Genomic DNA, 24,047 nt, shown 5'->3' with positions numbered 1-24,047 from the left:
TGCTCTTCTTGATACTACGTAAAGGATCCATCTTCCTAACTTATTGAATTTCATTATTTGCATAACTTTTTACTGACCTAGTGTTTCAATAAACCTGCTCTTTGGTCAGTATATCAGGAGTCAGTCAAACATATTGTCTGATTGAATTCACCAAAGGCTTAGAGTAATAGTCTTGTACCAACATGCCGACATGGTGGTTTATCTGGTTATGTTGTATTGTTGCCTCTTGATAACAGTGTCTCCATCAGAGTAGACATTCTTGATCTGTGTGCCAATGAGGGGCAGAAATTGACTGAGGACGGCATTAACAGCCAATGAAAAGACAGGTTAGGAAACACACTATGTTTTCTAAATATTTAAATTTTGGTGAAGATATTAGATTTTATGATTTATAGTAAAATGTTTTTTTCTGGCTTCCTTCATCTAGTCATTTTGGCAAATTCAAATACTTTTCACTTAATATTTGAATGTATAAATCTAATTTCTTCATTTTCTTTCATCTGAGTACACTTTCTCTTCAGTTCACCTGGTGAAATATATTTCAGTACTACTTTTTAAGCAAGCAATTTTATTAGTAATATGTGTGCAGCCATCTTTAGGATTAAAAACAAATTAATGTTGATTTGTCATCCTCTCTTTAAAACTGCCTTTTTCATATTGAAAGTGGTAACCCAATGGAAGACCCGGAAGTGACTGGGATTGTTAGATGCTTATATAATTAACAGTTCTAATTAACGGGGATGCATGTATTTTACAGGTTTCAATGAGTGATAAATCAGCACGATGTAAATATTAGCATGTTATACTGATTTTGAGTATTCCTTGCCAAAAATCCACTCATATTTTGAAATTACTATGTCTAGATGACTTATGTCTGAAGGTGGAAATTATCATAAGGGAGCTTTTGTGACAATGTATTATAAGCCATGTAAGTTGGTTTTTACAAGTTGTCCACTAATGTCTATTTGGCTTGCAAATCTGTAGGAATTCTACCAGTATTTTTCAGTGCTTGTTCTTTGCACCTCTGATCCTTCTCATTCCCCTTCGTTGTGTCTTACTGATCCACCAGATATAGACAGCTGCCTCAGGAAAAAGATCTCAATAAAAATCAAAGACCAAGAGGTGAGTCTATTGGAGTCATCATGAATTCCACTCCTTTGTTGTTGTCAATCTTCTTTTTTTTAAAGGCACACCTTTAACTTTTTGGGGGAGGAGTGGGGTTGGTGAGGGGCCAGATTCTAAATTCAGGCGGCAAAAGCAGTTATTCCAAAAAAAGTCAATACTCAAATTAATGTATTATTGGTTTTGGTCACGTATGGAATAAATTAGATTTTTTAACCCCCTTAAGTAATTAGTGATTTTATTCAATCTAAAAAAAAAATGCTTCTTTTCATTATTACCTGCCTTTTCTCAGTATGCAGCATGGCAGTACAAGTGACAATGAGGTGCTTTGGCACATCACATTTCTTTTCCATTTGGTCAGGGATCCCTTTTCACTTTTTCTCACTTCCTATGGGAGAGGAAGGATTAAAGCATTGGCCCAGGACAACGTTGTCACATCAGGAGTGGCAGAGGTGTTTACTATGATCCTCTCAGCTTTGTGCCTCAGAAGCATCTCCTGAAACCCTGGGTTTGATGTGGAAACCTGACATAAGAAGAGACTTGGGAAGTCCTCTATCTGGCTCTTCTCTCACCTCTCCTGTTAAAGATTAAACAAAACTGATGGGATGACTTGAGATGCTTCATTGCCACCAAACTATACCCATGAGTTTGTTTTTCCTTTACGTGATCTTGTGAGGCCAGTGGCGGGGTGGGGGGCATCTATCTTGATTCATGACGATCATTCTATACTAGGAGCTGGAAACAGTGGTACCATGGTTTGGTGTGAGTGTTTGACAAAGAAAATTAGGCTCTGAAAGACATTTCTCATCAGAAACTGTCAATATATTAAAATGCATTTAAAAGTTACTTCTGGGAAACATATTAAATAGGCCAATCATTTAATCATTTGCTAAATGTCAAACCCTATAAAATCATGGTATAATGTCACCCTGACATAAAGCAACATCAAAATTAGTGCATCATCTATAAAGTGAAGTATCATTTGCCTTCAAGTGACAAATTCTATTGCCAAAAAATACCACTGTACTTCTAATAAGTGACACTCATTTTAATAGACCCTACAAAAATACAGTATTTTCAATGTCCCCATAAAACAGTTAACTTACAAATATTACTCTCAGAGCTTTGGTGACATCAATATGTGATACTATTGTGAAAATCCTTATAGAATACTTGAAACGCTAGCATATAAACTAAATTCATTATATATATATAATATATATATAATGTGGAACTATGAGGGGGAACATGCATACAACCAACTCTGGGAAATTATTCTGGAATTTCAAATGAACATTTTAATCAAATTAATGACTAATATATAAAAGAAATATTTTTAAAGGATTATAAAATGAATTTTGATCATTTATAGAGGAAAACAATTCTAATGTAAAAAATAACTAATTCTATATTAACTATGCTTGTCTTTCTCTCCAGTAAGACAGACTCAGGATTTTATATACTTTGAAACTTTTTTGGAAAAAAGGTATTTTCTCTATTTTTGCCCACAAAAACAGGCACTGAAATTAATATTACAGGTAGACCACAGCTCTGAGAAATTATATTTGCAGTTTCATATTTAAATACTAAAGTTTTTTAATCATCCACCATAACTTTCTAACAACAGTCTTTCTTAATGATAAATTTTATCAATCTCCAAAACTCATTTTAAATGATTTAAAAGTAGCAAATTAGATAAAGCAACACACAAATAAATTCCACATTTACAAGTAAAGAAATCACAGGGGCTACATTTTATAATCAACATAAATTTGAAAGAAATAAAGCAATATCTTTCCTGCCACCCATCATTCACTGCTTAAATTTGTGGTGAAAAAGATTTATCTATAATGACCTTTAGTCTGTATCTTAACTCTGTGTATTGTAATTAGCTAAAGGCATTGAACAAATTAGTTTGTCCTATTTTTATTCAGGTCCCAGAGATAAATGGCTAATTTATGAAATATTTCACTCTGTGTTATGAGAATTTAGCAAATGAATATGGAACCAAATATAAACACTTTATACCATATGTACAGTTACTTTCATAAGGCATTATCATGTAATTTTTATTGAAAAAGATTCAATATAGTAAAGTCTTATTTTAAGATATAGTTTCTTTCTCAATCCGAGATGTTTAGTTTATGAAAATATTATTTTTCTCTATATTCTTTTTGTATATATGCCAACATATACCTGTGCTAGAAATATTTTATGGGAATTACAATTCTTTATATTTGTATTTTCTATATAAAGGCATATACAACTTTGAGGCAGTGTTTCTGATGGAGAGCAGAATTCGTAAAGAGCTTGTATGTGCTTCCGTGCTCTGAAATTATATGAAATCCACTTCGAGAAGAAACTTATTTGATTAAAAAAACAAACCAAAAACAAAAACAAAACTGCACCAATGCACAGCCAGAGGCTGACAATTAAAACTAATACATAACCACATGAACATCATATTTATATAGTTAACATTTTTAAGGATGATCAGTGCTAACATATAGTATTATACATTTGGCACTAATGTTTGCCATTGGTCCAGCAATTGGCAAAATTTGTTTCTATGTATAAATTTATTTTTTGAACATTAGGTCTGGCTAGACGTATCTTCACTATTTATAAAAAATATTTAGACAGTAAGCTCACGTTGAATAACTAGGTCTACTGTGTTCTGGAAACTCTTCAGTAGTAATACAGCTTTTTCATGTTCCATATGTACAAAACTATGTCCATTTGCCTGTAAACACACAAATAAAACAGGGCAATCAATGCAAGATACTTGTATGTCACTTCACCATTGTTTCTCATCATAGGAGTCAAGGGAGTATTGAGCAACCATAAGTTATCAGTTTTTAAAATTCACAGAATTGTAACTATGGAAACAACGAATTAATTTCATCCAGTATGACTCAATTTATTAATTCAACAAATATATTTATGAAGCATCCGGTATGTCCTATCTGGGACTGTCCTGGCCACTCTGCTAATCATGGAGATACACTGGTGAATAAGAGCCAAATGTGTTTGAAATATGGTACTTGTTCTGTGGTTGTTCTTTTGATTTGCTTGTTTTTTGCAGGAACTTAGTTGAGATGTTTTGGAAGTGCCCACAGGACCATTGCCTTCTTGCCATTTAATTTCTGATAGAATAAATCCATCGGCAAGGTCAAATATTTCACTCATGACACACATGATTGTGCACTCATAGTATTATTAAATCTTATTTTGCCTTACTGAAAAGTTCTTAGTTTATGCATTTTTATACGAAAGAGATCATTTTTATTTCTCCCATTGCTAAATCCAAGTATATTCATTATTTATACCAGTGGTTCTCAAGGATGCCATCTAATATACCTAAGAGATCGATCCCTCAGAGGTAAAGCACATTGACATTAGTAACAGTGAAGATGCTTGCCATCTTCTAGTTAAGAATCATCAATCTATGCATTCAAAATCCATTTTTGAAAGTTTATTTATTTATTTTGAAGGAGTGTGCAAGAGTGGGGGAGGGGCGGAGAGAGGGAGAGACAGAATCCCAAGCAGGGGCTCCACACTGTCAGTGTGTAGCCCAATGTGGGGCTCTATCCTCTGAACGCTGAGATCATGACCTAAGTCGAAATCAAGAGTCAGATGCTTAACTTACTGAGCCACCCAGGCTGCCCCCCAAGTCCACTGTAAACATAATTAGCCTAAGGTTTCAATTTTGGGATTCCAACTGACTATTATTTAACATTTCAAAAATTTTCTGTAGTGACTGCTCATGGTTCTTTTTTCTTTTTTTTTTTAATTTTTCTTCTCTACATTAAATTACAGATTCTCTTGATTGGAATGATTTTTATTATTAATATATACAAAAGTGGATCCCATAAACCTTCACTGTCATGACGGACAAAATAAAACCCAATCTTACTGGAATTTGGTAGGAATAAATCTTGGAAACTTAATAGGCAACAATTATGTAACTGTTTTCCTTATAGGCTGGGACGCCACTGATTTGGAAGAGTCAGCCAAATTGACTACTTGGCAAAGTATGTACAATAGAGCCAGTTAATTGGTTGAGTTTTTCAATTTTCAATTTGCTGAAACTAATTTTGGGAATCCATTGCCTTTTTTGTTTTATTTTTTAAATGCTTTCTTAAAATATGATTAATATTTCACATAACCACTCAAGATATTTCACTGTTTTTGACTTTTTAAAATTTATAAGAGTAGGGGGTACCTGGATGGCTCAGTTGGGTAAGCCTCCCACTTTTGATTTCAGCTCAGGTTATGATCTATCTCACAGTTCTGAAATGGAGCCCCATGTTGGCTCTGCGCTGACAGCAGGGAGCCTGCTTGGGATTCTCTTTCTCCTCTCTCTCTCTCTGCCTCTCCCCTGCTCATCTTCTCTCTCTCCCTCTCAAAATAAATAAATAACAAATAAATAAGATTGAAAACAGCAGCTTTCTAGCATTACTGGATAGTCTTTATATCATAGATGAAAATCGTGGGACACAATATATGTTATCACTAGTTTGTTAAAATTGGTTGGCCAATGATGTGATAAAAAAGAAAGTCCTAAAATATTGCATTTTTTAAACCAAAGTACATCTAACAAATAAGGAAAATACTAGGACACAAAAATGTAAACCCATGAAAACCCATATAACTAGAAGTTTAAATTTATTTTGAATTAAAGAATCTCCCTCTCTCTCCCTCCCTCCCTCCTTCCTTCCCTCATTCTCTCTTTCCTTACTCTTTTCATCTCTCTCTCTCTCTCTCTCTCTATATATATATATATATATATATAAATCTGTACCTATCATCTATCTATATCTCCTTTAATATGTATAATAACATTTAGTTAATTGAAATGCCTATCAAGGTTGGCATTGGCTGTTGCAGTGGCAGGAAACAGTAATTGGGTAGAACTTTGGGTTTGTTACACAGCCCAAATTTCTTGCTTTAAGTTATAGTTAAAAGCAGACAACTGGGTTCTGTGTGATGTTATTTCTGGTTAGACGGTGATGTGGAATAGAGAGAGCACAGCATATGGTACATTCTTTTTATTCTCAATCTGTATCTGACATGAGGAAAATAGCAAACTTGGGTGAAAGGTATGTTTATTTTTGAGGAATAATCTAACTACCTTAATGCTTCAGTTTGACCAAAAGGCATACCTTAATTGTGAAATAAATTTATTTATTTATTTACTTACTTATCTTAAGTAAGCTCCATGTCCAATACGGGGTTGGAACTCACAACCCTCAGATCAAGAATCACATGTTCTACGGAATGAGCCAGCCAAGTGCTTCTAAATTTAATTTTAACCATGGAGTCCTTGAATGTTAAATATTGTTAATAACTTTGTGAGTGCTCAGATTTCCTCTATCAGAAGACTCAGAACCTGGAAATTGGAATGAACTCAAACCCACCAAGAATTTTCAGAGCATTGTTTGAAATTTAAATATCTTGGTGTTTCAGGGAAAAGGAATGTTTTGGGATTTGGAGGCCATCAATGGTATATTGTCCACCATTAGACTTCACCGTTCCTGGTTTTAGCAACTACTAGTCTCAAAATAATGTCAATTTTGAGCCTCCTGGTGCTTACCACAGGCTGTGTTCTTATACTGACTGTACAGAAAGAGGAGGCAGAGTAAATCCACCCATATACACCCCAGCCCAGTGCTTTGCCTCGTCTGTGTTGGGAATGGGGGGACATGGAGTTGAGGTTTTGAATCTGACTTGTTCCCTATTCTCCAGGCAAAGAATAGAAATGGAGAGAGCTGAGGCTGTAGCTTTGAGATATAGCAACTGGGCAGGGAGGGATTGTGGCTGGCTCTTCAAAAAAAAAAAAAAAAATACCAATTTTAAGGGCATAAGTGACACAGAACCCAGATAGCAAATTAATCATAGCTGTTAATTTTTAGTGATACTTTTATCAAAAGTTCTTCAAAAAAGGTTGCTCTGTTTCCACCATTTTTTCAATCAAACATAAATCTTTACGTGTTAACTGTGCCCAAGGCATTGTGCTTGGCACTGGGGATAGGAAGTAAGAAAGAGATGAGACAGGGACGCTCCCATCAAAGAGGTGACTATATGGAAGGGGAAATTAGCCATGGACACAACTAAAAACAATGTAGAAAATGCCTTACCTGTAGTAAGGACTCAGCAGTTGCTGAATTGAATTAATATCAGAAGAGATAAATAAAGTACTAGCGTAGCTCAGTGGAAGGAAAAGAGAGAGGTTAAATTTCCAGAGAAGTTGTTTCTCTGAGGTACATAAGAAGTTTCCCTGGTAGTCACATCTGGCAAGAATGTGATTAGTGAAGGGCCACAATCAATGTTTTGTCTCAAGGCTGGGGTTCTCTCCAGCCTTAGACACATGAACAATTGGCTCTTTCAAGTAAATTTTTCAACAATCGATGCAGGGAAAAGAGTTTTTATATGATCCAGGTATGTAATCATTTTAATGAGAATTTAAAAATAAAAATACCAGTGAGTTGAGATCTTAGGCTTTAGCATAAGAAGCAACCATAAGATTAAACTAATGTGGAGGGGCTTGATAGGATGTGGGGTTAGTTCATAGATTCCTTTCTTCAAAATGAAGAGAGATAGTTCAGTATGTGAAACATTTAAACAGAACTTTTCTGGAGAGACAGAGAGCGGGAATGAGAGAGAGAAAACGTGAGAGTGAGAGCAAGCATGATCTAAGCTAATCCTGTTATTTTATAAATGAAAGAGTTATATCTCAGAGAGACCAGCTAAGTGACTGAGGCCACACAGCCAGGGCTGAATAATCTGATACCATAATATTTCTTCTCATTATTCCTCTCAATACTTCACTGAAATAATAAGACTACAATTGCTTCCATCGATTTGAGCTGGCATTTCACTGATTATGCTAAAATAATGAACATTTTCCCCTTGAAATTATTGCTATATCACCTCCTGACATAATTTTGTTCTTCACTGCAAAACCTAACTTCTCATTCAGATTCCTATCAGGATTAACTTAATTCATTCTAAAAATACTGGTAGAAATAACATTTAATCCTAAATTAGCATCTCCAGAAATGCTGAATCTCTCATTCTTATTATAGTATTAACTCTGGCTTAATTGGGTTCTTGTAGCCATATGTGAGCTTTCGCTCTCAAAAGTGGAAAGACTAAGTCAGGCTATCTGCTAGGACAGTGCCAGGAAACTTGAGGGGAAATGGATTAAAAAAGGAGAAAAATTTTAGGGTAAAATCTATAAATTTGGCATCTCATTGAACATGGGTATAAGAAATAAGAATCAAACTGTGATACAATTAATGAAAAATGGAAATGAAAATGGAGTTTGAGGTCATGGCAATGTGTGCAAGGGAAACATTGATCATATATTTAGAAACAAAAGAGTAGAGTTCAGGAAGGAGGTCGGAATGGCAGTATTAGCAACAGAGGTTAGGTTTTACTGCAGTTTGGTATTCACCACATGGAAGGCTGAGAGATTTATCAGAAAATAAGTTTAAAAGGGAACACTGTGAAAGAAGGAAAATCTAACCAGGGGAGTATGAGGGGGCTGCAGCTTGGGACATGGAGAGCAGAGCTGAGAGATAGTGTTTGCTGTTGACCTTGGCATCTAAGAAAACCTGTCTGAATTAAGGACGGGGAAGGTAAAGCAGAGCCTAATCCTTCCTGCCCAGGGATGGCAGAACTAAAGAACAGAGGTTCCCATGGGACCGATGCACGAAGGGGAGAGAATAGGAAAGCTGGGTTCCTGAGAGCTCCCGGGAAGAGAATAACTGGGAAGAGTTGTCATGAAGGGGGATCAAGGTACTGTGCTCATAAAGTAGCAGGAAATCCAAGAAAGTAAAATCTTTTCCAGTGGCCCCAGTGAACCCTAGTTTTCTGCAGCAGAGTAAAAAAGCAGGGAAAAGGAATAGCTAGATGAAGTCTGGCCTTGTATCTGGGTCTGTTTCCAAAAAACAGGCTTCAAGATGTTCCGAATCACAGTCCGGGTTCTAATTCAAGGCTAGAAAGATCCCATGTATAAATGAGCTTTCAATATCACTTTAAATATCAGCTTTTTGTTTTCATGCTTTGTAAGTGAAAGATGAGAGTTATGTGGTTGGAAACTCAAATACAGGGCTGATTTTCCAGAAGGAAATAAGCAGATTGATAACTTAGATCACCAAGTTAAATAAACACTAGGACTCTACATGCAATTTTAGTACCCAGACATGTTTTGGATCTAAAACCCAAGCTTTGGTGAACCTCAAGAGGACTGTTCAAAATGCCACAACTAAGGACTGCCTGGGAATGGCTTCAAAATACCAGGAGGACTCTGAAAGATCAGAAAGCACATTATTTTAGAAAGTTCACTAAAGATTAAATGAGTTAATATATGTCAGGTGCTTAAGCCTGGCAAATTATAAATCAATCAAATGTTAGCTACTACTATTAATATTACGTCACTATTATTTTCTTGAATTTTCATGGAGTCACAAACAGAAGGACAAAATGTCAGAGGAACTTTTCTTTTTTCTTGTTAGTTAACCTTAATTTTTTTTAAAGATGAAAATGTGAGGAGGATCGGAGACAGTACATGAAATATCCAAGCTCAGAGTGCTAGTGACTAGGTGGGAATTTATGTCACAGATGTCAACTCTGCATCTTGGCATAATTCATCCCATTGGATGTTGTGAGGTTGGTAATGACTGTTTTAGGTTCATTACATGAATTCAATATTTAATATTAATTGAACCATTTCTTGATATGGAACATTATGTTAGACCTGATGCTGGGGGATACAATGATGGAAAGGGTTGGAAGAGGGGTTTGAATACTTATGGTTGTCTTATGTGTCTGACTAGAAAAAGAGCTGAGGAAATAAAGGACAGTACTATGCAATATTAATTGCAAGGTATAAATCCAATGATGCTTTGAAAGTGATGCATATAACCTACATTTGTGCATTTCATAATTTGGATATACATAATGGAAATGCAAAAGATGGTTGGAAGACTATATGTTAAATTAATGAAATTTTTATTTATTAGAGAAATTTTAATGTTTATTTATTTATTTTGAGAGAGAGAGAGCGAGAGAGAGAGAGAGAGAGCGTGTGTGCATAAGTGCGGGAGGGGCAGAGAGGAGAGAAAGAATCCCAAGCAGGCTCTGTGCTGCCAGTGTGGAGCCCGGTGTGGGGCTCTAACCTACAAGCCGAGAGCACACCACTGGCCCGTCTCGCCCGCCACGCCGGGGAGGTGGAGCATGAGCGCACGTGTTAGGACCCGAAAGATGGTGAACTATGCCTGGGCAGGGTGAAGCCAGAGGAAACTCTGGCTGGATCATGACCTGAGCTGAAATTCAGAGTTGGGTGCTTAATTGACTGAGCCACCCAAGTGCCCCAGCTAAATTAATAAAATTTTAAAATACATTGCCACATTTGGCCACATACATGTTTATATAAACACAGTGTCTATTGTGGATTATAATAAAATGTGTGCACTTTAGAGGAAATAGCAATTTAATGAAAAAATGAGAAATAAATGAAATGGCTTATTAAGTTAAAATGAAGTTAATAAAAAAAATTTAGGAATGAAAAGATACTCTGAAAATTTTATGCTTCCAGAATATATGGCTAATGGATTTCTGGCTTTAGCCGATTTGAATGTATAAAGGAACATTTTACTGTATAATCTTTGTATTGTTTCCAGAAGATATCCTACCTTTTAAAAATTCCATTTGATATCTGTGCCATAAAATGATTTTTAATTGCCCCTTTGCATGATTTAGATATGGAAAGATGGAGGGTTAATGAAAAACAATATTTACAATAACAACAAAAAGTAGAGCTTTGCAATTATGGTAATCAATTTACTATAAAACATACTTGGTTTCTGGATTTCATCCTTTTTTTCCTTCCAAGATCTATCTTTGATTTCCTTCTGGTAAATGCTTTGTTAAATGGATAAATTATGGATGTTTATACTATAGAACTTCTACAGAGGATTCTGTAATTCAAGATTCAGGAATTTTGTTGTACCCTTATTATTCAAAGCTTTAAATTTAAAAACTAATTGCTAAGGAGTCTTGGCCGAAAGGTAGGTGGTATTATCCAATAAGACGGACAGCATGACTCTTTTAGGATACAAAAAAGAAATGGAATTAGAGACTCAGATGTGTGATTTTTGGTTGATTGAAACTCACCTTCAAGGACAAATATTTAAAGGGTCAGCATAGATGCAGTTTTAATTAAAATTTTTTTTAATGTTTATTTTTGAGAGAGAGAGAGACAGAGAGAGACAGAGAGACAAGTGTGAGCAGGGGAGGGGCAGAGAGAGAGGGAGACACAGAATCTGAAGCAGGCTCCAGGCTCTGAGCTGTCAGCACAGAGCCCAACATGGGGTTTGAACTCGGAAACCGCGAGATCATGACCTGCGCCAAAGTCGAATGCTTAACAGACTGAGCCACCCAGTCACCCCATATGCATGTATTTTGTATATTAGATATACATTAGTACATTAATATCTTTGAATGCCTGGGCTCTTGGAATGAGGGAAAACTTAAAAAAAAAAAATACAGCAACCATATTAGAGTTATAAGGGCAAGCCTTCATGGTGTTTAATCCTGACAGCCAGACATTATGAGAAACAGTAGAAATCTTAAATAATTATAAATATGTTTCACATTAGCTACCTGGAATTAATTCTCATTTCAAAATTTTAATCTGATAGAGTGCTCTCATTAAATATTGGCATATATTTGGAATTGAATATACTGCATAATCAATACTACACTGACTTTATGCCAAGTCATTTGGAAACTTTTCCTTTCTATCAAAAATCTGAACTATAGATCCTAAATTCTGGGAGAGTTCCTATGAAAAGTTTACACAGAGCTTTTTAAATGTGAGAAGTCTGAAGTCTTAATGGCTTTTACTTTAGTATTAAAAACTCTTTATAGAATAAAACATAGATAAGAATTTCTCTTCTATCTGAAGTGCACACATGTATTGCTGCTTGAATATTTCATGAATTCAGGCTCAAAAAAGACATGTTAAGATAGAATAGACTCAACTAAACTAAATACTTTGTCAATTTTTGGTTTACAAGTTTGGGCATGGAGGGCACCTGGATGGCTCAGTTGGTTAAGTGTCTACTATTGATTTCGGCTCAGGTCATGATCTCATGGTATTTGAGTTCAAGCCCTGCATTGGGTTCTGTGCTGACAGTGTGGAGCCTACTTGGGATTCTGCCTCCTCCCCCTCAAAATAAATAAATAAACTTAAGAAAATTTTTTAACAAAAAAAAGTTTAAAAAATTTCGGAACTGATAATAGTCATCTTGAAGACATTTACTTATTTATCTGATTTTAGAATGCTGTTTTCTTCTTATCAAACATCTTAAATGAGCATCTCTAACAAATGGGTTCCCTGCCTTGTTTTGCAGAGCAGTTCCCTGATAAGATAGATGTTATTTATTTTAAAAGAAATAGAAACTGCGAAGTGAACCGAACTGCAAAATCAACTTCTCATTTTCAGGGGCTCATTGTAGCCATGTTGGTTTCCATTTGGTAAAACATTTTCTCTTAAAAGAAGACAGACTGGGAGCTGATTTTATTAAATGTTTAAAGTCCCCTTCTATCTATCCTCTCTTCCTTCTTTGTTTTCTGCTCAGGTAATTTTGGGCATGTCTGCTTCCTGGGCTAGGTTGTATGAAGCCAGGGACTTAGTCACATTCTTTATTACATTGTTCACATTGTTTGGCACAATACTTTGTACACAGTGGGCGTTTAATACATATTTTCCAAATATATAAATAGCAAATGTGATGAATATGGTGCTATCAGTAAAATTTGTTGCAGTAAAGCCAGTATTGTATAATGGAAGAAGGTCAAATAAGTTATTTAACCTCTGTCAACAGTAGATACCTTGCAGGGTTGTCTTGTGATATAAAAGATACAATAGAGGTACTTAATTGTTATTTTTATTTCAGCCAAATTATGGAAGTTAAAGGCAGACTAATGAGCTTAACTTGTTTTTGTTGGTTTACCTGTTTTCCTTATCTCTTATTTTTTTGATGTACAATAAGTATTTACTCAATCTTTTATTAGCTGACTGTACTGAACTTCATAAATGGAATGAGATATGGAGTGAAACTCTGGCATATAAAATCATAAACAATTTTGAAAATAATTTTTTGTTGTCTTCTAATCAAATTGTATCAAAAAATCTTATTCTTTGAATGTATCACATCATTATAAGCAATAGTTTCTCTAAACACTAAGAATGACATGACATGATTACTGACCCCCTCCCCCACCTTTCCCTCCAGCCTCTCTTATGTTTTTGATTTTCAACCACCAAATAAAATCATAAAGAAAAGCATTAACTCATTTGACCTTGCTGGGAAATGCTTTAGTGAAATTTCCAAATACCTTAAATTTATTTTTTTTGAGTCTCATACTTCCTTTTAACCATAATGAAAATTTCTCACTCTACTTTTTGTAGCCTTTTTGGGAGAAATTTTTAAAAATTCAGAGACATGAATATACTCTAACCCATTCTGAATGACTCATGATGATAATTATGAACATGAACTCTCTGTGGGATAAAGCTGTGGGTCCAGTTAGATGCTTCTATAAGAAACATTTCTTAAAGTGTGTTCTGTGGAGGTAGTTAATTGATGTTGTTATTAAGAGGGATGTATGGTTAAATATGTTGGGAAATATAAGTTTGAAAGATTTTTCAGGGTCTGAAATGCTTAATACATTGTGAAATCCTGAAGCAAGGGATAGAATCTGAGGTGGCTCAGATAATTTAAGGGATGCCATTGGGAAACACCTTATAGTCTATACTTAATGACCCTGCTGTACTTTTTGAATTTTGTTTCTGTCTTTTAAAAGAAGTTTCTTGAAGAACGAAATATGGCCCTTTGTAGCAACGTGGATGGAACTGGAGAGTGTGATGCTAAGTGAAATAAGCCATACAGAGAAAGACAGATACCACATGGTTTCACTCTTATGTGGATCCTGAGAAACTTAACAGGAACCCATGGGGGAGGGGAAGAAAAAAAAAAAAGAGGTTAGAGTGGGAGAGAGCCAAAGCATAAGGGACTGTTAAAAACTGAGAACAAACTGAGGGTTGATGGGGGGTGGGAGGGAGGGGAGGGTGGGTGATGGGTATTGAGGAGGATCATCACCTTTTGGGATGAGCACTGGGTGTTGTATGGAAACCAATTTGACAATAAATTTCATATAGTGAAAAAAAAAATAAAAGAAGTTTCTCTCCCTTCCTGCACAGTGAAACTGTCAGCTATGACTTCCTGCTTCTGACGATGTGCCTGGATCCAGAGGGTTTCTCCTTGGTGGTCTGGAAAGGTAGGCAAAAGATTCCAAGTATCCAAGTATGAAATCGGGTCTTATGAGTAAAAGGCATGATATTTAGTGCATGGGCTTTGTGACATTAATTATGGCTTCTCAGAAGCACTTTGTTTTGAGGTGTTGAAGAAATATGCTAAGCTAAGTAAGATAACACTGTTAGCAGCTAACCATACCTACTGGTCATTCAAAGATGTATAAAGCTTCCATTCAGACAAGGAAGGTTTGATCCGGTGGTCAGATACAGATACAACACTATATATCTGTATATGACAGATTCAGGCATCTGTGGACATTTCATTTAGACTTTTGGGAAGTCTAAACTTTTTTTCTCACATTCTGAGCCTTGAAAGCTGTATCTCACCACCTCCTCCCCATTCTAAGCCCCCTTCGTGTTTCAGTTCTCCAACTCAGTACAAAATCTTAAAATTCTAGGATTTTCTTTCTTTAAGCCTGCAATTTCTCTCTCCAGTATTCTCTCTTTGAACTCCACACTCACTCATTCTGAATTGAGTCTCTCACCTCTGCTCCTTAACAGTGTTGCCAGGCTAGCCCACAGCTATTCCTCCTGCTACTTATACTCCTTTCTCCTCCCTGTTAAGCTTGGGGTAACTCCTGATCACTCTCTTTCTCTATTTTTTTTTTTTTTGATAGAGAGAGAGAGAGAGAGAGAGAGAGAGAGAGAATCCCACGCAAGCTCCATGCTGCTTAGCACAGAGCCTGATGCGGAGCTCCATCTCATGAACTGTGAGATCAGATGCTTAACTGACTGAGCCATCCAAGGCACCCAACTCCTGCTCAATCAAGAGTAAATTCTCTTGATAAGACACTCCAAGTCAAACAACCTACTGACAGCTAGCTGAAACTTGATAGGCTTGTTTGTTGAGAGTGGGTTCTTGAATTGTCTATATGAATTGTACAACCAGAGTTTCTTATGACTAGAAAACAAGGGGGAAATACCTTATTTTTTTGAATTATCATATCTTTTGATTATTTTATTTTGGTATCTTAGAGATATAGCCATAGACCAGGAATATATTTTGGGAAACTCTTAAAATTATGGTAAGGTAGAAGAGAGTATGAAATGATCTGCAATTATGTATCATATTAGTATACCTTATATGAGAAAAATCTGTTTTGATGACTGGTAAAATTTGGATGTCATTAATAAGTATTTATAAATCATTTAATTTCTTTTCTCCTGCCAAAGTTAGGCACTTGTGTATGGACTAGGGGTGGACAGACAAATGAGAATATTTTGACTACGGTCATATAGTAGAATATTATACTTATAAATATAATATGTAATATAATATGTAATATACTTACTTAAATGAGCATTATGCTATAACTGTGAATCATGTTAAATATCAAGTACAATATATTATTTTCTCTAGTCTATTCATTTTTCAACAGAATAACTATAATTAATAGATTTTCTATAGTTAAAATTTTTTTAATGTTTTTATTTATTTTTGATAGAGAGAGAGAGAGAGAGCACAAACAGGGGAGGAGCAGAGAGAGAGGGAGACACAGAATCCAAGGCAGGCTCCAGGCTCTGAGCTGTCAGCACAGAGCCCAACGTGGGTCTCTAACCCACAAACCGCGAGGTCATGACCTGAGCCAAAGTTGGATGCTTAACCAACTGACCCACCCAGAGACCCCTACATTTTCTACATTTTAACATATTTTACATTTAAAATGTATAATAAGTTAGACTGAAATTTTTTTAACTGGAAAGAACGTTACAAAAAAAAGAAACTATGATGTTAAACCAACAAAATCACTACTTCAAAAATGGTCAAATATTGGCAAATTCACATGGTTCAATCTAATAATTTTTTTGTGATGAATGTGCTTTTATTGTTCTCTCTCACTCCTGTAGGATTTGACTTTACGTAGGAAGATGAGGCTGGGGGGGTTCAAGTCTCCCAGCATGGCGCTAGCTTCTCATCTAACAGGTTCATAAAGCAACATGACTCACTAAACACAGTAGGTCATTTGAATATGCTCATTAATTATAGTGTATTTATTCTGGAAAAATGAACAGTGAAATGTCGGAAACATCATGCAAATATATTTTAATTAAGATCATCCTCTCATGCACACCTCTTCATGTAATTCCTATGACATGTTCCTGATCCCATAGCAGAGTAAGAAGAGAATAGTGGGTAAAATAAGTTCTAGACAAAGAAGGGGACAGCTCTTATATAATAAATTTGGGGTTTGGTGGAGATTTAGGAAAGGCATATCTTTTTTGCTACTTAATATCTCTTTAGTTATTTGCTACTGGGTTAGATCAAACCCAATAACTCCCATCACTTAGGGAGCTCATTTGTTGATTTTTGTTTATTTCTTTGTTCCTTTTACCTTGATTTTCTAGGCTGTTACATTGGTAACAAGGCTTGTAAATAAATTTGCTCCAGTAAGGAGCAAAGATCCTCCTATTTCTTTCTGAAAGTATAACCCACGTCTGCTTTTTAACTAGTATGAGTAAAACTGTGAATATAGTAATTCATTTGATTAAGGTCTATGTGCATTTTTCTTTTGCTGAAAATGAATTTTGATTTTATTGTACTTGATACAAATGAGTTCCAAAGCAAAAAATAAAATGTTACATCTTTCATAGTCATTTGTGGAGAGAAGGGCTAACCCGGGTGCAGCTCTTCTGCAGATTTTTGGCTTTTAACAGATTGGGTTTATGATTCCTTCCTACTTCTTGCATTAGGAAATGATTCCTTAGTGCACTTTGCTGTTGCTGTATACCTCTTAAGGACTAGAAATACTAAACTCCCATGTTCCTACATATAAGCCTTCTAGAATTGCACAGCTAGAGAAGAGTATTCTAACCCTGAGACTAGACACTGATTTCTCATTTCCCTTATTCAGTATATCTGTATTCATCTATACTGATTATCCATCTATCTACCATCATCTATCACCTACCTATAGATATATGGATATGTAACATTTTAGCATGTAACATAAACATATATTATGCATTATATCTGGATTCTCCTGAATCCAGAGAGAAAAATCTTTCTTTTGCTACCTCTGTCATGAATGAAGACAACTCTTCGCCTTGTCTCAAGTTATGGGAGACTTCTCTAAGCAGCCTGGCATTCCAAAGATCAGAGATCTGAGATTAACTGCCTACCTTTTTTTCAGGCTCAGATATTCAAAATAATTGTTTGAAATTCAGTAGAGAAAAAAAAAACAAAACAAAACTAGTCCTTTCCTTTGCTAAACAGTAGCACTTACCAAGTGTTAGGAAACTACATTGTTAATTTATTCTTGACTGTTTTCCATCGAAATTTATAAAATCATTGAAGAGTTGAATATTTAAGCTGAGAGGACCTTAGATATAACATAAACCACAGTTCATTCTACACAGTTGTGAGTCCCATAGATATGATATAAAATGCTTAAGATCAAAGGGCTATTTAGGAAATCCAAAAATATAGAACTTACAGAACAAAATGGCAAAAATAAATTCAGATTATTTTATGTGTGTATTTTGTTTCAATATTTTAACTCTAGAGATCAACTGCTGGCTTGGTCTTCTGTCTTCATGGACTGGACTCAAACCTGTTGGATGCTGTTTCTACTGTGACAATGCTACACGTCGGAGCAACCCATAGTCTTTTCAGAGAACTATGATTTTTGAAAACTTGAGTTTTCATGATCCTGCTAGTTAAAAATATTTCTGAGCAGGGACCTGGTTGGCTCACTCAGTTAAACACCCAACTTCGGCTCAGGTCATGATATCAAGGTTTGTGAGTTCGAGCTCTTCATCAGGCTCTGTGCTTTCAGCGCGGAGCCTGCTTTGGATCCCATCTCCCTCTCTCTCTGCTCCTCCCTCACTCAAGCTCTCTCTCAAAAATAAGTAAACATTAAAAAAATATTTCTGGGGTACCTGGGTGGCGCAATTGGTTAAGCATCTGACTTTTGATCTCTGCTCAGGTCAAGATCTCACAGTTGGTGAGTTCAAGTCCCACGTCGGGTTCTGCACTGATCGTGTGGAGCCTGCTTGGGATTCTGTCTTTCCTTCTCTCTGCCCCTCCCCTGCTTGTGCTTTCTCTCTCTCTCTCAAAATAAATAAACTTAAAAAATAAAAAAAATATTTCTGGGAATAAAATATTAAAATATATGTATATATAGTTATATAGGTTTTCTACTTTCCTATAACTTTTTGAAAGTGTTTGGTAAATAGATAGAAGATCTCCTCAGAGCTGAGTTGTATTGGGCCCTTGCATTGTTGTAAATGTTTGCAGAGCCAATCTAGAAGGATCCTTTCTGACATGTCTTTTCTTCCCAGTGTCCTGATAGATTATGTTGAACCATTTCATAATTGCTCCAAATTCTTAAATATCTGTGATGAAAGATACTTCCGCCTAGTGATATAGCGAGAAATTTCTGGGGTCATAAGTCAAAATACTGAAGCTTAAATAAACTGATGATACTTAAGTCCCTTTCTTTGCAGTGTAGGAAATAATTAAGCAGAAGTGAATTCAGAGAGAGGAACAAAGAAAGCAAAATGGTTATACCAAGCATTTACTTAGCTGTTTACTGGAGTGACCCTTTTCTGTTCCACAGAGCTTTAAGTTAGAGAAAAAGTCCTTTCTCTCAGACAGTACATTTTAATAAGTCATCTTATATATAGGTGCTTGTTCAAGCATCTGAGAAGGGGGAGGAGGGAGATATAACCATGTGTTTCACAGTTTTCAAACAGTAATAAGCTTACTGTTGAGAATTAAATATGGACGAGTCCCTTCTTCCTCATCCAAAGTCACATAGATACCCTATTTTGGTACCTCATGACTCATATTTGATAGCTATGCATAGATTCTTGTATGTCTCAATTCTTCTTCCATTACCAAATAACAGTATTCATATAAACAAAAATATGCAGACCATCTACCATATGCCAAATCGTGGAATGTAAAGAATTATATGAGATTGAATTTGTTTCTGACTTGCCTCTCAACCCCCCCCCCCCAAATAAAGGCAAATAAAAAATGTGAGAAGGACTTATTGCCAATCATTTAATTCAAGTCATTCAACTTAATAACATGGATACATATTTGTTTTATGTTGTCATTTGAAAACAATGCTTTTTATCTCTCTTACCTGAAGGATCTTATCACCAGGCTGCAGCAGATTGGATGCTGGTCCATCAGGCTGAACCCTAGTAACAAAGATACCCTATAAGTCAGAAGTAACAGAGGTTAGGATTATTATCAAGAACTAGCCCTAGTTAAAAAAAATTTTTTCATTCACATAGAAACAATGAAGACAGACTAGAAAAAGTTTACATATGTAAGCTTCAAAGGTTATTACAGCATTTTAAGCAAGGTACCACTCTTTAAGTCAAGTTTGAGAGAAGCAACATCTTATTTGGATAACAAAGGTTTATCTTGTTTTTAAAATACACTTATAATTTATAAATTAATCTCATAGCATAGTCTTAATCGCTTTCTTAAATAGTTTGAAATATGGTACTAAGCCATTCTCCATATAATTCTGAAATTGTCCTAAGGTATTCTTCGTTGAAAATGTATTCTATTCAATAGGTTGTAATCTGTGTACACTTTAAAAACCTTATCAGAATTACATGTAAATATTGGTTTATTTTAATCAGTATTACTTTGTACGTTACTGGGAATTTTAATATAAAATGTGTATGAACAAATTAAGCATAAAAATATTCCAAGCATAAAGTTTAGACCCACATAGTTACAAAACCCCTAAATTGATTAATTTAGTTTATAAAAAATCAAAACAATTTTCTTGATCATGTATATAAAGCAAGCATTATTGAATGTCTACCATATGCTAGGTTTCGATTGCTAGTGTTATAGTGATACACAGAATATAATTTTTGGCTTCAATGAGCTCACAATATAGTAAAAGCCAAGAAAACAAGAATTATAAAAAAATTAAAAATATAAATAATCTATATAAAAATATATATCAACGTATAAAAATTATATCTTAATACAGTTATTATTTTTTTGTTCCTAAGAAGTATTAATAGAATAGAAGATAATATTTTAATGTCATTGCCTGTTATTCAGTAAATCATCTTAATTGTTGATTTGTAAACTTGATGACTCTCCCTTAAGCCCATTAGCTTTATATGCGTGTGTGATGGTTTAACAAAAAGACCCGAATTGAAATACGTCTTTGTGTGTTTTTATTTAGCATTTCAGATCTTTATGAATTATTCATTTAAAGCATCTGAATGGTTTTTATCTTTCTGATTTTAAGCAGTTTTCCTTCCCATTTAAAGGTGGAACTACAGGGGCGCCTGGGTGGCTCAGTTGGTTGGGCAGCTGACTTTGGCTCAGGTCATGATCTCAGTTTGTGAGTTCAAGCCCTGCGTCGGGCTCTGTGCTGGCAGCTTGGAGCCTGGAGCCTACCTCGGATTCTGTGTCTCCCTCTCTCTCTCTACCCCTCCCCTGCTCACACTCTGTGTCTCTCTGTCTCACAATAATAAACAAATATTAAAGAAAAAAAAAATTAAAGATGGAACGACAGACAGTCTTTAGAAAACTGCATAACTTTTAACGAGTAATTCAACTTCTAGAACTTATCTTAAGGAAGTAATTGGACAAGTGGCAACATTCATTTACTAATACATTAATCATAGAATTATCTGTAATAATAAAAATACCAACCACACTTAAAAGTCTAATAACAGGGAATTGATTAAATTACAGTAAACTCATACAGTAGTATGATATGTGGTCATTAAAAATGAAGTCCTAAATGGCAGGCATAGAAGTTCACTAGTGCTTAGTGAAACAAGAGGGCAATAAAACATTATACTGTGTGATGCTATTCTTATGCTATGATCCTGTCTTTGCTGAAACATGTTTATATACATATTTATGTGGGAAATATCTGGAAGGATATATTCTTTTTTTTTTTTTTAATTTTTTTTAATGTTTATTTATTTTTGAGACAGAGAGAGACAGAGCATGAACAGGGGAGGGTCAGAGAGAGAGGGAGACACAGAATCTGAAACAGGCTCCGGGCTCCGAGCTGTCAGCACAGAGCCCGATGCGGGGCTCGAACCCACGGACCGCGAGATCATGACCTGGGCTGAAGTCGGACGCTCAACCGACTGAGCCACCCAGGCGCCCCTGGAAGGATATGTTCTTAAACATTAACAGTGGTTGTTACTGGGTAATGACACTTCATATATGTATATAATGTATATTTTTTCCTTTTTTGCTTCTCTGTGTTTTCTAATGTTTCTATAATGATTATGTCCTACATGTAACATTAAGAAAATAATAAAACTTAAAAAAAATAGGTTAATAATGTCACTGTTCAGAGTGACAGAGTGCTCAGCTTCAGTTGTGCAGATGGTCAATTCAAAAGGAATAAGAAAACTGGTTGAAAAGGACAGTAAAATAAGGCATGATGGTTAATCCACCCGACCAGTGAATGGCACTGGTCATGAAAATAAATATAATTTTTACAGCCCTGTACACATTGGGCATATAGCACTCATGCCATCAGTCCAGGACATTGTATGTGCAATTGGTCCCTCTGGTAGTCCCCCTCTTTGCCCTCGGGGTCTCTGTGCAACAGGCAGATTGTCACTGTTACCCAAAATAAGCCACTACATCTCTGGGTGCCAGAGGTGAAGTTGTTTTGAATATTACTTTATCCCAGCAGTCAAAGTCTGGGCTCCTAGTTAATTTTGATTGCCTTTCTTCAGCTTATTCTATGGGAGCCATTTTTAATAACGTTTGCATGAATCCAGACCATAAGAGCTAAATTATGGGTATTGTATCTGCAATGTTGGGAGGAATAGTAATGCTCCACAACCTGACTGCTGAAAGAATACAAGTGTAATGTACGTGACAGGTTTAATTTCATCCATCACAAAGCTCTGTGGGATTCAATCGCTGTTCTGAAGACTTGCTTTGAAGCTTACTCTTATGGTGGCCTGAGTCTTCCAAAGCATTTATTGCTGCTTTCTAAAGCTTTAATATTTCTTTTTTTAAATCATTTTATTTTTTCCCTTTTTCAAAAATTAAAAAGAATTGTCTACATTTATTTATTTTTGAGAGACAGAGAGAGATAGAGCATAAGTGGGGGAGGGAAAGAGAGAGAGGGAGACCCAGAATCTGAAGCAGGCTCCAGGCTCTGAGCTATCAGCACAGAGCCCGAGGCGGGGGCTGGAACTCACAAACTGTGAGATCATGACCTGAGCCAAAGTCAGATGCTTAACCGACCAAGCCACCCAGGTGCCCCTCCCTTTTAAAACATTTAAATCAACATTAGTTTCTTAGTTGATGAAATTTATTGATTGACTAAATTCTACCCCTGAAACCATTACTACACTGTATGTTAACTGTTAGTGCCCACTGGTATAATATTTTTTTTCCTTTATATATACATACATGTCTGATCAGGCTGCATACTGCCACATTAGTTGAAACAGATAGCAATGAGTGTTATCTTTGATAATGCTCTGTGGCATTCATTATTTGTGTAAGTGGAATGTTTCCAAAAAGATTGCCTGCAAAGGCCAGTGCCCTGATTTTTCATTCTATTTATGTACATAAATACAGCCATAGGAAAAAAAAAATAACTCTGAACCCATTTTGTGGCCTCTGCTATGATGAATATTGATGACTTTGATGCAGTTTTGGGAAATCTCATTATAGTAATGTGTCATTCATCTTTTCAACAAATTCATTTTATCTGAGACTTCAAAGAATACTTTGGCACTGATGACAGAATTTGGTAAGGAATCAAACTATTTGTATTCTAAATGTTAGAGTAATAACTTCCTACTGTTTGGTAAAAAACCATCATGTACTTATCAAAGATCCATATCATGGCATTATCTATTTTATAACTCTGCTGCAAGATTTAAAGTATGTCCAGTTTCTTTTCTTTTCTTTTTTTAGTTTATTTATTCATTTTGATAGAGGCAGAGAGTGCAAGCAGAGGGGGGAATGTAGAGAGAGGAGAGAGAGAGAGAATCCCATGTAGGCTCTGTACTGTTAGCGCGGAGCCCCACATGGGTTCGGACTCAATGAAACTTAGTTGAAATCAAGAGTTGGACTCTTAACTGACTGAGCCACTTGGGTGCCCCAAGTATGTTTAGCTTCTTGTAATATTTGGTTGAGTGATAAATGTGGGACAAACTATCATGTAATACATTCAAAACAAGCGAAACAACCTATATACCTAAGGTTATAGCAAGACCATTTTGCCCAAGGAAGGAAAATGCCTCAGTAACTCTTTTTCAACAAGGTTGTATATATTAGTATTTTTGCTGCTGCTGTCAAGTTAACACAAACTTCGTGGCTTAAAATATCACAATTTTATTATCTTACAGCTCTGTAGGTTAGAAGTCCAAAACAGGTCTTAATGGGGCTAAGACAAAGGTTTTGGCACAACTGCATTATTTTCTGGAATATCTAGGAGAGAAGCTGTTTCCTTGCCTTTTCCAGCTTCTAGTAAATGAACACATTTCTTGGCACATTGTCCCATTTTCCATCCTCAAAGTCAGCAATTGTTCATCTCTCTGACCATTTATCTAT

The 24,047-nt window shown here is 35.6% G+C and overlaps 1 protein-coding gene and 1 non-coding gene across 2 annotated transcripts in view; one reads left to right on the top strand and one right to left on the bottom strand.

Annotated features, from left to right (window-relative positions):
* Positions 1-2,448: 2,448 nt before the first annotated feature.
* LOC115521426 (leucine-rich repeat-containing protein 7) overlaps positions 2,449-24,047 on the bottom strand; it is a 119,098-nt gene continuing 97,499 nt past the window's right edge. Inside the window, exons 13-14 of the mRNA XM_032594322.1 lie at positions 19,606-19,680; positions 2,449-3,865 (exon numbers count right to left, since the gene is read on the bottom strand). Coding sequence (XP_032450213.1) covers positions 3,758-3,865; positions 19,606-19,680 — 183 coding nt within the window. The 3' untranslated portion in view covers positions 2,449-3,757. The remainder of the gene's footprint in view (positions 3,866-19,605; positions 19,681-24,047) is intronic.
* Positions 6,702-6,831, top strand: LOC115522654. The gene has a single exon (XR_003971540.1). It is a non-coding gene; the product is annotated as a small nucleolar RNA SNORA51 (small nucleolar RNA).

Source organism: Lynx canadensis, chromosome C1 (genome assembly GCF_007474595.2).
Source record: "Lynx canadensis isolate LIC74 chromosome C1, mLynCan4.pri.v2, whole genome shotgun sequence".
NCBI lineage: Eukaryota > Metazoa > Chordata > Mammalia > Carnivora > Felidae > Lynx > Lynx canadensis.
The sequence above is the reverse complement of the archived record's forward strand: the minus strand, read 5'-3'. Positions and strand labels throughout refer to the sequence as shown.